We start from the raw sequence: 16,319 nt of genomic DNA on the forward strand, positions 1-16,319 counted from the left end.
GATGAAGCTCAGGGGAGATCAGCTGTGCACTGGCCTTTAGACACCGGCCGGTATGTCTCTGTGTCCATGTGTCTGTGTGTGTGTAAGCACTCCCAGCCATGCTGAGGCGCCCCCAGCATTTCAAATGGAATTAAACTAAAAATCCAAACTTGCTCGAAACAATACTTATTGGGGTTGGCAATTTGCAGTAGCAGAGTGTGATGTCTAGAACAAATTAAAAAGCAGGGCTCAGGAAGCAGGGATTGCATTTCATCATCCCTACCCTGGATAAATCTCCTTCTTGCTGCTACAGCATTGTTCAACTGCACCCAGGCTTCTTGTGAGTGTCGAAACCAGGTGAGTCTGAAGCTCCTTCCCCTTCTCTTTCTCTTACAAAATTACCCACATGACAAATGTCTCAGCAGTGCTTATTTTCTTCTGTACTCAGCCCACTCTCCTCGGGAATGTAGTCACCAAAGAAAAAGGAACGGCTGAGGTGTTTTACACCTTCTTTGCCTCAGTGTTAAAGATTAGGATTCATTATCTTCAGGAGTGGCCTCCTGGTCTGGGAGACAGGGAGGGCAAGCAGCAAGGAACCTATGTGATCCAGACAGAGAAAGTTAAAGATTTGCTAAGCCTCTTCGAGGCTCACAAGACCTAGGGATTGGTGCTGGGGAGATGAGGCAGCTGGGGCAAAAGCTCCTTAAGGCAGTGCTGAGAAGAGCAACTGAGGGAGGTCGGTGACTCTAAGCTGGAGCTGCCGTTGCCGGTGTAGGTTCTGGAATGGGTCCCGGTCCAATTGCCGGTGCCGGTGTCTGTTCTGGTGGCGGCCCCGGCCCGGCATTCCGGGACGAGAGGGGCTCGGCGGCCCGGGCGGGCGGGGCGGCAGCGCCCCCTGCTGGCCCCGCCCGGCCCCGCCCGCCGCGGTTCGTGCCCGGCCGCAGCCCCGGCTCCTCTGCCCGTGGCCCCCAGCGCGCAGTAATACACGGCCGCGTCCCCGCGCCGGGGCTCAGCGAGCCACAGCCAGCTCGAACTCCCGTCCTTCGACATCGACAGCTGTCCTGCAATGTCCGGCAGTGCCTTGGAGCCTCCATAAATGATTGCGAGGAATTCGGGTGCACGACCCGGGAGCAGACGGTAGAAATGGATGTTTTCGTTGCTCGCTTTTTTGGGATGTGTGCAGGTGATATTGATGCCAGTGCCCTCGGTGGTCTCCAGGAATGGCTCCTGCTGCACCTGGGCTCTGCCTGAAGCCACTACCGGTGAAAGAAAAAGGACAAACCTGAAATCCTACAATGCACAGTACAAATCGTGCAGAAACAGGAACCTACAGAGAAGTTTAGGAAAAAGAGTTCCCACAGGATTTCAAGATACCCAGAAAGAGAAGTGTCCATTAGTCGTTTGTGGAAAGAGGAATGTGTGAATGACAGGAGGATCGGTGGAGTCGCTGGGAGGATGTGGGAGAAAGCAAAAAAGTTAGAATAGTAAGAAGGGGTAAGAACAGACTTCGTGAGTTATTAAAAAGCAGCGCTGTTGCAGGATAGTGCAAAGAGTAGAACCCAGAGATTTCTGCCGGACTTAGGGATGGAGAAGAGGGAGGGATGAATGGGGGAACAGCTCTCGACAAGACGTCGGTGAATAAGCCAGGCAGGACGGCAGCCGCCGGGGGCTTCTGTAATCACCCCATCCCCACCCCGCGGCCCTTTCGGCACCCCCACGCACCGATCAGAACCACGGCCAGCGCCGGCAGCCCCGCGGCCCGAGCCCGCCGCATGCCGCCGCTCCGCCGGCCGAGCCTCGCTGTGCCCCTGAGCCCCGGCTCTGCTGCGGCCGTGCCGCCTCCTCTGCGCCGCCCCAGCTCCGCCCCGGGGCTGAGCCCTGCGCCGCTGCCGCTCGGGCTCGGGCCGAGTCCTGGCAGGGAACGGAGCGGAGGCGAGCGCGGGGCCTGCGGGGCGGCGCTCGGCTCTCGGCACGTCGGGAGCGGCGGGGCCGGCCTGGGGGGCGGGGATCGGGCTGGGACCGTGGAGATCAGGATTGACAGTGCCTGGGCTTCCTTCGCTACCATCATCTGTTTCCTCACATCCTCCCTTTGCTGTCATGTGGTGACTCCCGAATTGTCCTTCAGGGCACTGGAAGGAAATCTACACACACGGATACAGGACGTTTGCATAACGACCCAGTCTTTCTCCGTGTCCATGAAACCAACGTGATGCAGATCAGGGGAGATCAGCTGTGCGTTGGCCTGGAGAGTCCTGTCTGTGTGTCCGTGTGTCTGTGTGTCCGTGTGTCTGTGTGTCAATGTGTCTGTGTGTATCTCGGTGTGTGTGTCTGTGTGTGAGTACTCCCAGCCATGCTGTGGCACTCCCACCATTTCAAACGGCATTAGCTAAAAATCCCAATTTGGGTGAAACCATCCTTGTTTGGGTTGGCAATATGGACTAGCAGAGTATGATTTTTAGACCAGCTGGAAAAGGATGGCTCAGGAAGCAGGGTCTGCATTTCAGCACCTCTTCCCTGGATAAATGTCCTCCAGGCTGCTGCATCATTGTTCAACTGCACCCAGTCTCCTTCTGAGTCTGGAAACCAAGTGAGTCTGAAGCCCCTTCTCTTTGTCTTTCTCTTACACAATTTCTCTTACACAATTTCTCTTACACAATTTCTCTTACACAATTCCCCACTTGACCAATGTCTCAGCAGTTGTAGTTTTCTTCTGTGCTTACTCCACTCTCACGAGGAATATATTCACCAAAGACAAGGGAATGCCTGACGTACTTAATACCTTCTCTGCCTCAGTCTTCAAGATTAGGATTGATTATCATCAGGACCACTGGCCTCCTTATCGGGGAGACAGGGAAGGAGAGCATCATGGAACCCCTGAAAATCAGACTGAGGATGTTAAAGATTAGCTAAGCCACTTAGTGGCTCAAAAGGCTTTCGGATTGGATGGGATTGGTACTAGGGAGAGCAAGCAGCGGGGGCAAAAACTCATTAAGTCAGTGCTGAGAAGAGGGGCTGAGGGAGGTGGGTGACTCCAAGCTGGAGCTGCTGTTGCCGGTTCTGGTGTGGGTCCCGGTCCCATTGCCGCTCTGGGTGTCCGTTCTGATGAACACTGGCGGTGCCGGTGCCGGTTCTGTTGCCGGTGTCGGTTCTGGTGGCGGCCCCGGCCCGGCAGCCCGGGACGAGCGGGGCTCGGCGGCCCCGGCGGGCGGAGCGGCAGCGCCCCCTGCTGGCCCCGCCCGGCCCCGCCCGCCGCGGTTCGTGCCCGGCCGCAGCCCCGGCTCCTCTGCCCGTGGCCCCCAGCGCGCAGTAATACACGGCCGCGTCCCCGCGCCGGGGCTCAGCGAGCCACAGCCAGCTCGAACGCCCGTCCTCCGACACCGACAGCGATCCTGCAATGTCTGACAGTGGCTTGGAACCTCTAGCAGAGAGGGCGAGGAATTCGGGGCTTTGGCCAGGGATCTGACGGTAGAAATGGATGTAATCGCCGCTCACTTTCTTGGTATGTGTGCAGGTGATGTTGATGCCGGTGCCCTCGGTGGTTTCCAGGAATGGCTCCTGCTGCACCTGGGCTCTGCCTGAAGCCACTGCCGGGAACAGAAAAAGGACAAGGCTAAAATCCTCCAAAAATCCTCCAATGCCCTACTTCACAGAAGAAAGCCTGCAGATACAATGAGGAATGTACAGAGATGATGAGAGAAAAAGTACCGAGGGGATTTCAAGATAGGCAGGAAGAGAAATCTCCATTTCTGCTTTGTGAAGAGATGAATGCCAGAATGCCAGGAAGAATGGTGCACTCCCTGGAGAAAGGAGAGAAGTGGGAAAAAGAACAAAGAGAAAAGGAGTTAGAACGGGCAAGGACTGACTTTGTAAGTAATAAAGAACGAGAGGACTTGAATGCTTCTGCAGAGTCGAACATAGAATAGAATTAGATTTCTGCAGGAGTATGAGATGGAAAACGGGAGGGACGAACAGGTGATTAGCACTAGGAGAAGGTCAGCGAATAAGCCAGGCAGGACGGCAGCTTGCAGGGACCAACGGGATCACCCCAGCCCCAGACCGCGGCCCATTCTCAGCCCCCACGCACCGATGAGCAGCACAGCCAGCGCCGGCAGCCCCGCGCCCCGAGCCCGCCGCATGCCGCCGCTCCGCCGGCCGAGCCTCGCTGTGCCCCTGAGCCCCGGCTCTGCTGCGGCCGTGCCGCCTCCTCTGCGCCGCCCCAGCTCCGCCCCGGGGCTGAGCCCTGCGCCGCTGCCGCTCGGGCTCGGGCCGAGTCCTGGCAGGGAACGGAGCGGTGGCGAGCGCGGGGCCTGCGGGGCGGCGCTCGGCTCTCGGCACGTCGGGAGCGGCGGGGCCGGCCTGGGGGGCGGGGATCGGGCTGGGACCGTGGAGATCAGGATTGACAGTGCCTGGGCTTCCTTCACTCCCAACATGTGTTCCCTGACATCCTCCCTTTGCTGTCATGTGGGGACTTCCGAATTGTCCTTCAGGGCACTGGAATGAAATCCACTCGCACGGATATAGGACCTGGGCATAAAGCCCGAGCCTTTGTCCTTGTCCACAAAACCAATGTGACGCAGACCAGCGAAGAGCAGCTCTGCATTGACCTGGAGAGACCTGTGTGTGTCCATGACCATGTGTTCCTGTGTATGTGTGAACACTCCCAGCCATGCTGTGGCACTCCCAGCATTTTAAACGGAATTAAACTACAAATCCAAGCTTGGGTGAAACCATCCTTATTGGGGCTGGCAATTTGCAGTGGCAAAGTGTGATGTTTAGAGCAACTTAAAAAGGAGGGCTCAGGAAGCAGGGACTGCATTTCAGCGCCTCTACCCCCTGCAAATCTCTTGCATCACTGTTCAATTGCACCCAGGCTCCTTCTGAGTACGGAAACCAGGTGAGTCTGAAGCCACTTCCGTTTCTCATTCTCTTCCTAAATTACCCACATGAGACATGTCTCTGCCGAGATTGTTTTCTTCTGTTCTCAGTCCACTCTTTTGAGGAATATATTCACGAAAGACAAGGGAACGGCTGAGGTGCTTAACATATTCTGTGCCTCAGTCTTCAAGAATTGGACTGGTTATCATCAAGACAACTGGCCTCCTGATCTGGGAGGCAGGGAAGGGCAGCAGCATGGAACCCCTGTAATCCAGACGGGGGAAGTTAAAGATTTGCATAGCCACTAAGCGTGTCAAAAGATTTTGGGACTGGATGGGTTTGGTGCAAGGGAGATCAGGCAGCTGGGGCAAAAGCTCCTTAAGGCAGTGCTGATAGGAGGGGCTGAGGGAGGTTGGTGACTCCAAGCTGGAGCTGCTGTTGTCAATGCCAGTATGGGTGTCGGTGTCAAGGCCGGTGTCAATGTCAGTGTCGGTTCTGGCGGCGGCCCCGGCCCGGCAGCCCGGGACGAGCGGGGCTCGGCGGCCCCGGCGGGCGGAGCGGCAGCGCCCCCTGCTGGCCCCGCCCGGCCCCGCCCGCCGCGGTTCGTGCCCGGCCGCAGCCCCGGCTCCTCTGCCCGTGGCCCCCAGCGCGCAGTAATACACGGCCGCGTCCCCGCGCCGGGGCTCAGCGAGCCACAGCCAGCTCGAACGCCGATCTGCTGACACCGACACATGGCCCGCATTGTCCGGCAGCTCTTTGGAGTCTTTGTGAATGCTCACGAAGAATTCTGGTCCTCGTCCCGGGAGCTGACGGTACCAGTAGATGGTTTGGCTGGTCTGGATTTTGGTATGTGTGCAGGTGATGTTGATGCCGGTGCCCTCGGTGGTCTCCAGTGAGGGCTCCTGCTGTACCTGGGCTCTGGCCACAGCCACTGCCAGGGAGAAAGCAACAATCAGTTTTATTTATCAGAAAATGCCTTGCAGAAAGAGATGGGAGAGGTAGACGGAACAGCGTTTACTGAGATGGGTTCTTATAATTGAGTATGGAGAGAATATTTCTCCGACAATGTTTGTCCGGGGACAAGAATCGATGATGGATGTTTTGAAGGACAATTGATATTTTTAAGAGGAGAAAGGGATGGGGAAAATAGATCTGCATGAAGGGATGGATGGATGGATGGATGGATGGATGGATGGATGGATGGATGGATGGATGGATGGATGGATGGATGGAAAATTGGAGTGGCATAGGCAAACTCGCTGGGAAGGATTTCACTGAGGCAAAAAAAAAACCCTATGGCAGCAAAGGAGGGGTCAGAGAGCAAAAACAAAAACGAGAAGGAGAAGAAGGGTAAGGGAAGAATCTTAGGGCAAGTGGGGTCTAGCATAGCCTCCCGACCACCCCCACTGCTGCTTTCCCCGCTCACCGTTCAGAACCACGGCCAGCGCCGCCAGCCCCGCGGCCCGAGCCCGCCGCATGCCGCCGCTCCGCCGGCCGAGCCTCGCTGTGCCCCAGAGCCCCGGCTCTGCTGCGGCCGTGCCGCCTCCTCTGCGCCGCCCCAGCTCCGCCCCGGCCGCCTCTGCCCCCGCCTCTCACGGCACCGGCACAACCAGCGACACAGGGACCTTTGGCACGGCCAGGGACAAGGGAGAGCTGTGTCCCATCGCACACAGCACCGACACCGCCTGGGAAGCAGATCCACCCTGCACACACCTGCATTGGGCGGCTGCCGGCCCCGCTCAGGCTGTTTGTGAGCCTGGGCAGCTGCTGCTCTGTGCTGGTCAGGGCCAGGGCAGTGCTTGGTGTCCCTGGCATGGTCAGGACATTCCCTCCCGACGAGGGACACACACGGACAGACACAAATATTTGTGTGCAGTCATACAGAAATCTGTGTTTCTCATGTGTCCCTGCAAATGGGGCTGCTCCAACAGCTCACAAGGCAGGAACACACCAAGTAGTGATATCAGCTGTTGGCTTTGTTAAGGCCACACGGTGCCAGATGCAGCAGGGCAGGAGCATTGTGTGGAAGGACAAGGTCCCAGCCAAGCCCCGGGCAAAGTTTTTGTTGTGTTGCTCTTTTTTAATATCCATTTTATTATTATAAAACATTTAAAATCTTAAAAACAAGTGATTGGCGTTTTTCACAGTGTGGACATGGAACTGTGGTCTGGCGGGGCTGTTTGCTGCCATGAGGAGCTCAGCCGGACACAGCCCAGGCTGAGAAGAGGGGCTGAGCCTGGTCCGTGACGCCAAGCTGAAGGTGCCGGTGTCGGCGTCAGTGTCACTGCCGGAGGGGGTGTTGGTGCTGCTATGGGTGCCGGTGCTGCTGTTGGTGCCGATATCCGTTGCTGTTGTGGGTGTCGGTTCAGGTGTCAGTGCAGGTGTCAGTGCTGGTCCCATTGCCAGTGCCGATGTCAGTACTGATGTCCATTGCTGGCGTTAGTGTTGGTTCTTGAGTCAGTGCTGGTGCCGATGTCCATTGCCAGTGCCGGTGTCGGTGCCGATGTCCATTGCTGCTGTTGCTGTCAGTTCTGGTGAAAGTGCAGGTGCTGGTCCTGGTCCCATTGGCTGGTGCCGATATGCATTGCCAGTGCCAGTGTCGGTGCTGATGTCCATTGCTGCTGTTGCTGTCAGTTCTGGTGAAAGTGCAGGAGCTGGTCCTGGTCCCATTGGCGGTGTCGGATCTGATCTCCATTGCCGGGGCTGATGCCCATTGCCGGTGTCAGCTTCATTTACGGTGTCAGTGCAGGTAATGGTCCCGGTCCCATTGCAGGTGCCGGTGGCGGCAGCCCGGGACGAGCGGGGCTCGGCGGCCCCGGCGGGCGGAGCGGCAGCGCCCCCTGCTGGCCCCGCCCGGCCCCGCCCGCCGCGGTTCGTGCCCGGCCGCAGCCCCGGCTCCTCTGCCCGTGGCCCCCAGCGCGCAGTAATACACGGCCGCGTCCCCGCGCCGGGGCTCAGCGAGCCACAGCGAGCTTGAACTCCGATCTGCCGACACCGTCAGACGCCCTTTAGGGACTCGCACCGCCTTGGGAGCTTTTGCAGTGACTGCCAGGAGTTCGGGTCTTTGGCCAGGCAGCTGACGGTAAAAGTGGATGAAATCGCCAGTCCGGATATTGGCATGTGAGCAGTTGATGGTGATGCTGGTGCCCTCCGTGGTCTGCAGGAATGGCTCTTGCTTCAGCTGAGCTTTGACCACAGCCACTGTCAGGGAAAGAAAAAGAAAAAACCTCAACTCCTACGTTCTGCCTAGCTCTGCTAATCCACAGAACACCGCCCGCAGAAGCAGCCAGGAACACAGAGAGATGAGGAGGAAAACAGTTCCCAGAGGATGTCTCCCAGAGGAGATATGTAGGAATGGAAGTGTCCATTCATCGCTTGTGCAGAGATGAATGCGTGAATGACAGAAGGATTAGCAGAGCCACGGGAGAACGGGAGGTTGTGGGACAGAGCACAATAAGACATGAAGAAAATTAACAAGGGGTAAGAACTGACTTCAGCAGTTATAAAGAAGGAATGTTTGTGAAGGGTTTGGCATGGAATATAAGTTTGGGATGGAAAAGAGGGAGGGATGAATGGGAGAAGAGTTCTCAGTGAGAGGTCTGTAAAGAAGCAAGGCAGGGCGGCAGCCTCCAGGCCCCTGCGGGATCCCCCCAGCCCCGCTCACCGATGAGCAGCACAGCCAGCGCCGGCAGCCCCGCGGCCCGAGCCCGCCGCATGCCGCCGCTCCGCCGGCCGAGCCTCGCTGTGCCCCTGAGCCCCGGCTCTGCTGCGGCCCTGCCGCCTCCTCTGCGCCGCCCCAGCTCCGCCCCGGCCGCCTCTGCCCCCGCCTCTCACGGCACCGGCACAACCAGCGACACAGGGACCTTTGGCACGGCCAGGGACAAGGGACAGATGTGTCCCATCGCACACAGCAGCGACACCGCCTGGGAAGAAGATCGACCTTGCACACACATGCATTGGGCGGCTGCAGGCCCCGCTCACGCTGTTTGTGAGCCTGGGCAACTGCTGCTCTGTGCTGGTCAGTGCTCGGTGCCCCTGGCATGGTCAGGAAATTCCTTCCTGGTCAGGGACACACGGACAAACCCTGGGCCGTGCTCTCCAGTGTGGAGCCACTGACAAATCCGTGCTTCTCGTGTGTCCATGCAAACGGGGCTGCTCCAAGAGCACACCAGGTAGGGACACAAAACCAGCCCTGGGCTCTGCTGAGGACACGTGGGGCCAAAAGCAGCAGGGCTGGAGTGTGGAACGACAAGGTCCCAGCCAAGGACAGCGGGTATTTTTCTTTCCTTAGAGACTACACAATATGGAAATGAGTCAAAATTGTCCAAAACTTTTTCCTAAGGGAAATGCTAGGATGGATGCTACAAAAACCATCAGCCAATGTACGCACATGTGGATGAAAATTCTGGTGAGCATCGGGGTGAGATCAGAGTCCCTTTCTCAAGCTCAGCCTTGCCCTGACACATCCCCTCCCTGCCCTGGGTTGTTGCACAGCTGAGGAAGCTCCCTGCACCAGGGTGTCTTGCACAGCACAGAGGTACAAGGCAGAGTCAGAGAGCTCCACTTCCTCCAGCTGCAGGACACTGGATTTGCCCGTGGTGTTCAGCTGCGTGGTGAAACGGCCGCTGCGCTTGGGGCCAGCCCCTGCTTGATAGGAGATCAGCTCTGGGGCTTCGCCTTTCCTCAGCTGGTACCACAGCAAGCCATAAAAATTACTGGTTTGGTATTTGCATGTGGTGTGGAAGGGGTGTCCCTGCTTCACCAAGACTGGTCCATGTTCCTGGGTGACCGTGTCCTGCCCCGTGGTGCCTGGAAGAAAGTGAAGGTGAGGAGCTCCACAGGGAAAGACAATGGGAAGCAAATGGAAGTGGATGGAAATCCCTGGTGGAGAAAGCTCCTGCATTGGAGCAGAGTCCTGAGAGATTTTGGGCAGGAGTTCGGAGCTCTCTGCTCTGCATCACCCAAAGGAGAGCTGGGCTGTGTCCCTGCTCCTGCTCCCTCTGCTTAAAGGACCAGGGAACAGGCTGCCATGCCTGAACTTTGTGTGCTGGAACCAGCATCCCTCCAGCTGCCTGAGGTGCCCAGCGAGGTACGGCAGAAAGGTTGATCCTGCTTTCCCCATCGCTGTCATGCCTGAAAGCTCCTGAGCACACACAAAGCTGAGCTTGGGAAGAGGGAGCCCTGGTTGTGTCCATGGCAGCGAACATGGGGAGCTGCGGCAGAGCTGTGTCAGCCTGGAGGCAGAATGGAACACCCTGATAATGTAATGGCATGAAAATCTGTGAGGTGCCCGGGGCAGATTAGACAGAATGTGGGAATTTACATCTAAATGGGAAGAGTGCTCTGTTGTAGAGACAGCTGCGATCTCTTGAAGTGACTGCAGGAGGACGAGCAGAGAGGGTCAGAGGCAGATGGATTGAAGGTCAGAGAAATCACATAGAAAGGACTGAGATTTCACTTCTCTCCTTTCCCTTTTCCTTTACAAACCAAGGAGCTTCTTCAGGAAACACTTGCAAAACCGCACAGAAAAGCAGATTTTCTTTTTGCCTTTATTCAAGGTGTTTCCCCTTTATTCACTGCCACTTCCCCCATGGTCCTGATTTCGCTTTTGAGGATATCCTGGGTGAAGGAAGAAGAAGAAGAAGAAGAACAGGGGAGCCTTGGGGAAAAGCCAGGACTTACCCAGGAGCTGTCCCAGGAAGACGGTGAGGATGAGATATGCGAGCTGCATGCCGAGAGCAAGCTGCTGAGTGACCAAGTGTTTGCTGAGCGAGGCAGAGGCAGGAAGGAGGTCCCAGCCCCGAGAGAACAGAGCTGCGGAAACGACGCTCGGCGGGAGCAAAGGGAGCAGCGGCGGGAGCAGGCAGAGCCATGGCCTGTCCTTGCCTGCCTGAAATGCTCCTTGTGCGTTTCTGGCTCCTCCAGCAGCAGCCGCCGAGGCTCCCTCAGCCATTGGCATTGTGAGCATTCCGTGCCCCTGGGGCATCAGTGATGGGAAGGGGCTGTTCCTGCTCAGCTCGCAGTGGAGTCCTCAGCTCCGCAGCTGCAACGGGCAGCTCTGCTGCACACCCAGGCCTGGGCATTCAGGAGCTCGGGGGCTTCTTCCCCGCTGAGGTTTCTCTCCTTTCTGAGATGTCCTCAGCTTTGTGGTGTCATTGCTAATCTCCAAATCCTGATGGGTGTTGGAGAGCCCCATGGCTGGAGGCTGCACAGGCTCACACGCATTCCTTGGTGGGTGCTCCCTAACCCCACAAGACCCCCTCAAACCTCCATTATCCTCATGTTCCTCTTGTCCCTTCTTTTCAGTGACAAAGCTCAACCTGAGCCAATTCACAGCCCTTTCCTAATGGCCTATCAATTTGAAGCTGGGGAGCTCTGAGCTCTCTCTTTCTCCCCTTATCACCTGCTGCCAGATTGGTGTCATTGTGTGCTTTGTTCATCACTTTCCCTTTTCTTTATCCTTTCCTTGGAAAGGAAAATGGTCCTCATGTGAGCCTTAGGGAACCAGACATTCTCAGCTTTCACATGCCCTGACTGTGGCCTCGGCTGAACTTTCTCAGCCCAAGGAGTTTCTGAAGATGCTGAAAGGCTCCTGTCCCCAAAGGAAATGGGGTCTCTAGAGCAACTCTCTGGGGGGAAACATCAAGTGGAGTTCAGTCTTTCAAGTGTTGTCTCCCTGCAGTGCTTGCAGCGCTGCTAATTCCTGGCATTTGTTCTTCTGGATGTTTAATAGGTTACTGAAGTGAAGGGAAAGGGGCAAATCGAGTTCAGGGGGAGGGTTGGTATAAGCAAACCCTTCAATGATATGAAATGCTCCTCTGCTCCAACCGATTTATTGTTTTCCCTCCCGAATGTTCTACTCTTTCAGGAAGATGCTGAATGCACATCCATGGATGTTTGTGGACATCTGAGAATGAGAACAAAATGTAGAGAAGTGAATTCCATCCTCCGGCGGCATTGAAAGTACACCTGCCTTACACAGCCAGTTGAGAATTCAGCTTGCAGTGTGGAACAGAGACATTTCTGCAGAGACAGACATTTTTTTGTCACCTCAATGCAAACAACTCTCAGGCACTGACCTATTGACCTGACAGCACTCCATGGATTAGCCCCTGTGTGCCCGTCGGTTCTGCTGCTTTGTCAGCTCCCAGTCCTGGCGCTGTCAAGGAGCAGCCGGAGCTGGGCCAGACTGTGTGTGTGGGGGCTGTGTGAGATCAGGTTGTGGGCGGGTGTGAGGCGTGTGGGAGGCGTGTTTGGGGATGTGCGGTGTCGGTGCTGTGGGCTCGGGGCAGAGGAAGGAGCTGCGGAGGCGAGGCCCTGGGGCCCGGCGGGCGGGGCGGCAGCGCCCCCTGCTGGCCCCACCCGGGTAAATGACGGTGCCGGTGTCGATGGTGTTGTCGGTCCCGGTCCCATTGAGGGATCGGTACCGATGTCCATTGCCGGTGCCTGTGTCCCTGTCCCAGTGCCGGTGCCTGTGTTCTGTTCTTGTGGCGGTGCCGGCCCGGCAGCCCGGGACGAGCGGGGCTCGGCGGCCCCGGCGGGCGGAGCGGCAGCGCCCCCTGCTGGCCCCGCCCGGCCCCGCCCGCCGCGGTTCGTGCCCGGCAGCAGCCCCGGCTCCTCTGCCCGTGGCCCTCAGCGCGCAGTAATACACGGCCGCGTCCCCGCGCCGGGGCTCAGCGAGCCACAGCCAGCTCGAACTCCGATCTGCCGACACCGACAGCTGTCCTGCACTGCCCGGCAGCTCTTTGGTATCTTTCAGAGTGAGTACGAGGAGTTCAGGTCCTTGGCCAGGGAGCTGACGGTACCACTGGATCCAGTCAGTGGGTTGGATTTTGGTATGTGCGCAGGTGATGTTGATGCCGGTGCCCTCGGTGGTCTCCAGGAATGGCTCCTGATGTACCTGGGCTCTGACTGCAGCCACTGCCAGGGACACAAAAGGAACAAACTTTAACTCCTACTTTCTACCCAGCTCTGCCAATCCCCAGAACAAAGTCCGCAAAAGCAGCCAGGAACACAGAGAGATGAGGAGGATAACGGTTCCCAGAAGATGTCATGGAAATACGTAGGAATGGAGGTGCGCATTAATGGCTTGTTGGGAGATGAATGTGTGAATGACAGAAGGATTAGGAGAGCCACGGGAGAACAGGAGGATGTGAGAGAAGGCACAAAAAGAGAAGGAGAATATTAGAAGGGGGTAAGGACTGACTTCATGTGTTCTAAAGAAGGAATGTTTGTGCAGGTTTTGGCACAGAATAGAAGTTTGGGATAGAGAAGAGGCAGGGGTGAATGGGAGAAGTGTTCTCAGAAAGAGGTCTGTGCAGAGGCCAGGCAGGGCGGCAGCCTCCGGGCCCCTGCGGCATCACCCCATCCCCACGTACCGATGAGCAGCACAAGCAGCGCCGGCAGCCCCGCGGCCCGAGCCCGCCGCATGCCGCCGCTCCGCCGGCCGAGCCTCGCTGTGCCCCTGAGCCCCGGCTCTGCTGCGGCCGTGCCGCCTCCTCTGCGCCGCCCCAGCTCCGCCCCGCCTCTCACGGCACCGGCACAACCAGCGACACAGGGACCTTTGGCATGGCCAGGGACAAGGGACAGCTGTGTCCCATCGCACACAGCAGCGACACCGCCTGGGAAGCAGATCCACCCTGCACACACCTGCATTGGGCGGCTGCCGGCCCCGCTCACGCTGTTTGTGAGCCTGAGCAACTGCTGCTCTGTGCTGGTCAGTGCTCGGTGTCTCTGGCATGGTCAGGACATTCCCTCCCGATCCACGGACACACACGGACAGACCCAGGGCCGTGCTACCCCATGTGGAGCCACAGAAAAATCCGTGCTTCACATGTGTCCATGCAAACGGGGCTGCTCCAAGAGCACACAAGGCAGGGACACAAAACCAGCCCTGGGCTCTGCTGAGGACACGTGGGGCCAAAAGCAGCAGGGCTGGGTTGTGGAAGGACAAGGTCTCAGCCAAGGACAGCGGGTATTTTTCTTTCCGTAGAGACTACACCATATGGAAATGAGTCAAAATAGTACAAATTTTTTTCCTAAGGGAAGTGCTAGGATGAATGATACAAAAACCATCAGACCATTGTACGCACATGTGGATGAAAATTCTGGTGAGCATCGGGGTGAGATCAGAGTCCCTTTCCCAAGCTCAGCCTTGCACTGACACATCCCCTCCCTGCCCTGGGTTGTTGCACAGCTGAGGAAGCTCCCTGCACCAGGGTGTCTTGCACAGCACAGAGGTACAAGGCAGAGTCAGAGAGCTCCACTTCCTCCAGCTGCAGGACACTGGATTTGCCCGTGGTGTTCAGCTGCGTGGTGAAACGGCCGCTGCGCTTGGAGCCAGCCCCTGCTTGATAGGAGATCAGCTCTGGGGCTTGGCCTTTCCTCAGCTGGTACCACAGCAATCCCCGTAAAATACTGGTTTGGTATTTGCATGTGGTGTGGAAGGGGTGTCCCTGCTTCACCAAGACTGGTCCATGTTCCTGGCTGACCGTGTCCTGCCCCGTGGTGCCTGGAAGAAAGTGAAGGTGAGCAGCTCCACAGGGAAAGACAATGGGAAGCAAATGGAAGTGGATGGAAAACCCTGGTGGAGAAAGCTCCTGCACTGGAGCAGAGTCCTGAGAGATTTTGGGCAGGAGTTCGGAGCTCTCTGCTCTGCATCACCCAAAGGAGAGCTGGGCTGTGTCCCTGCTCCTGCTCCCTCTGCTTGAAGGACCAGGGAACAGGCTGCCACGCCTGAACGTTGTGTGCTGGAACCAGCATCCCTCCAGCTGCCTGAGGCGCCCAGCGAGGTACGGCAGAAAGGTTGATCCTGCTTTCCCCATCTCTCTCATGCCTGGAAGCTTCTGAGCACACACAAAGCTGAGCTTGGGAAGAGGGAGCCCTGGTTGTGTCCATGGCAGCGAACACGGGGAGCTGAGGCAGAGCTGTGTCAGCCTGGAGGCAGAATGGAACACCCTGATAATGTAATGGCATGATAATCGGTGAGGTGCCCGGGGCAGATTAGACAGAATGTGGGAATTTACATCTAAATGGGAAGAGTGCTCTGTTGTAGAGACATCTGAGATCTCTTGAAGTGACTGCAGGAGGATGAGAAGACAGAGGCAGAGGCAGATGGATTGAAGGCGAGAGAAATAACATAGAAAGGACTGAGGTTTCTGTCTCTTCCCATTCCCTTTATAAATTGGATAGCTTCTTCAGGAAACACTTGCAAAACCACAAAGAGACGCAGATTATTCTCAGCCTTTTCCCTTTATTCACTGCCACTTCCCTGATGGTCCTGATTTGGCTTTCGAGGATATCCTGGGTTGAAGAAGAAGAAGAAGAAGAAGAAGAACAGGGGAGCCTTGGGGAAAGCCAGGACTTACCCAGGAGCTGTCCCAGGAAGACGGTGAGGATGAGATATGCGAGCTGCATGCCGAGAGCAGGCTGCTGAGTGACCAAGTGTTTTCTGAGCGAGGCAGAGGCAGGAAGGAGGTCCCAGCCCCGAGAGAACAGAGCTGCGGAAACGACGCTCGGCGGGAGCAAAGGGAGCAGCGGCGGGAGCAGGCAGAGCCATGGCCTGTCCTTGCCTGCCTGAAATGCTCCTTGTGCGTTTCTGGCTCCTCCAGCAGCAGCCGCCGAGGCTCCCTCAGCCATTGGCATTGTGAGCATTCCGTGCCCCTGGGGCATCAGTGATGGGAAAGGGCTGTTCCTGCTCAGCTCGCAGTGGAGTCCTCAGCTCCGCAGCTGCAATGGGCAGCTCTGCTGCACACCCAGGGCTGGACATTTGGTATCTCATGCATTTCTTCCTCGCTGAGGTTTCTCACCTTCCTGAGGTGTCCTCAGCTCTCTGGGGTCACTGCTAATCTCCAAATCCTGATGGGTGTTGGAGAGCCCCATGGCTGGAGGCTGCACAGGCTCACACGCATTCCTTGGTGGGTGCTCCCTAACCCCACAAGACGCCCTCCAACCTCCATTATCCTCATGTTCCTTTTGTCCCTTCTTGTCACTGACAAGGCTCAGCCTGAGCCAATTCACAGCCCTTTCCTAATGGCCCATCAATTAGAAGCTGGAGAGCTCTGAGCTCTCTCTTTCTCCCCTTATCACCTACTGCAAGATTGGTCTCATTGTGTGCTTTGTTCATCACTTTCCCTTTTCTTTATCCTTTCCTTGGAAAAGAAAATGGTCCTCATGTGAGCCTTAGAGAAACAGACACTCACCTTTCACAAGCCCTGACTGTGGCCTCAGGTGAGCTCTCTCAGCCCAAGGAGTTTCTGTAGATGCTGAAAGGCTCCTGTCCCCAAAGGAAATGGGGTCTCTAGAGCATGTCTCTGGGGGGAAACATCATGTGGAGCACAGTCTGTCAAGTGTCTCCCTGCAACACTTGCAGCACTGCTAATTCCTGGCATTTTCTTTTATTTATACATGAGAAATTACCGGTGTGAAGGGAAGGGGAAAAATCAGTTTTAGGGGACTGGTGAGTG

At 56.9% G+C, this 16,319-nt stretch overlaps 1 protein-coding gene and 2 gene segments (V, D, J or C); all 3 read right to left on the reverse strand.

The window, feature by feature from the left end:
- LOC134430761 (T-cell receptor alpha chain constant-like) overlaps nucleotides 1-10,615 on the reverse strand; it is a 161,353-nt gene extending 150,738 nt beyond the window's left edge. Inside the window, 1 exon segment of the C gene segment in view lies at nucleotides 10,537-10,615. Coding sequence covers nucleotides 10,537-10,585 — 49 coding nt within the window.
- Nucleotides 10,616-10,799: 184 nt separating this feature from the next.
- Nucleotides 10,800-13,284, reverse strand: LOC134430808 (uncharacterized). The gene is given in 4 exon segments (XM_063178690.1): nucleotides 10,800-10,897; nucleotides 12,282-12,480; nucleotides 12,482-12,774; nucleotides 13,233-13,284. Coding segments are annotated over 4 exon segments (642 nt in total).
- Nucleotides 13,285-13,934: 650 nt separating this feature from the next.
- On the reverse strand, nucleotides 13,935-15,305 carry LOC134430856 (T cell receptor alpha variable 1-2-like). The segment is given in 2 exon segments: nucleotides 13,935-14,365; nucleotides 15,222-15,305. Coding segments are annotated over 2 exon segments (432 nt in total).
- Nucleotides 15,306-16,319: the final 1,014 nt, after the last annotated feature.

This window comes from Melospiza melodia, chromosome 30 (genome assembly GCF_035770615.1).
Source record: "Melospiza melodia melodia isolate bMelMel2 chromosome 30, bMelMel2.pri, whole genome shotgun sequence".
In the NCBI taxonomy this organism is placed as follows: Eukaryota; Metazoa; Chordata; class Aves; order Passeriformes; family Passerellidae; genus Melospiza; species Melospiza melodia.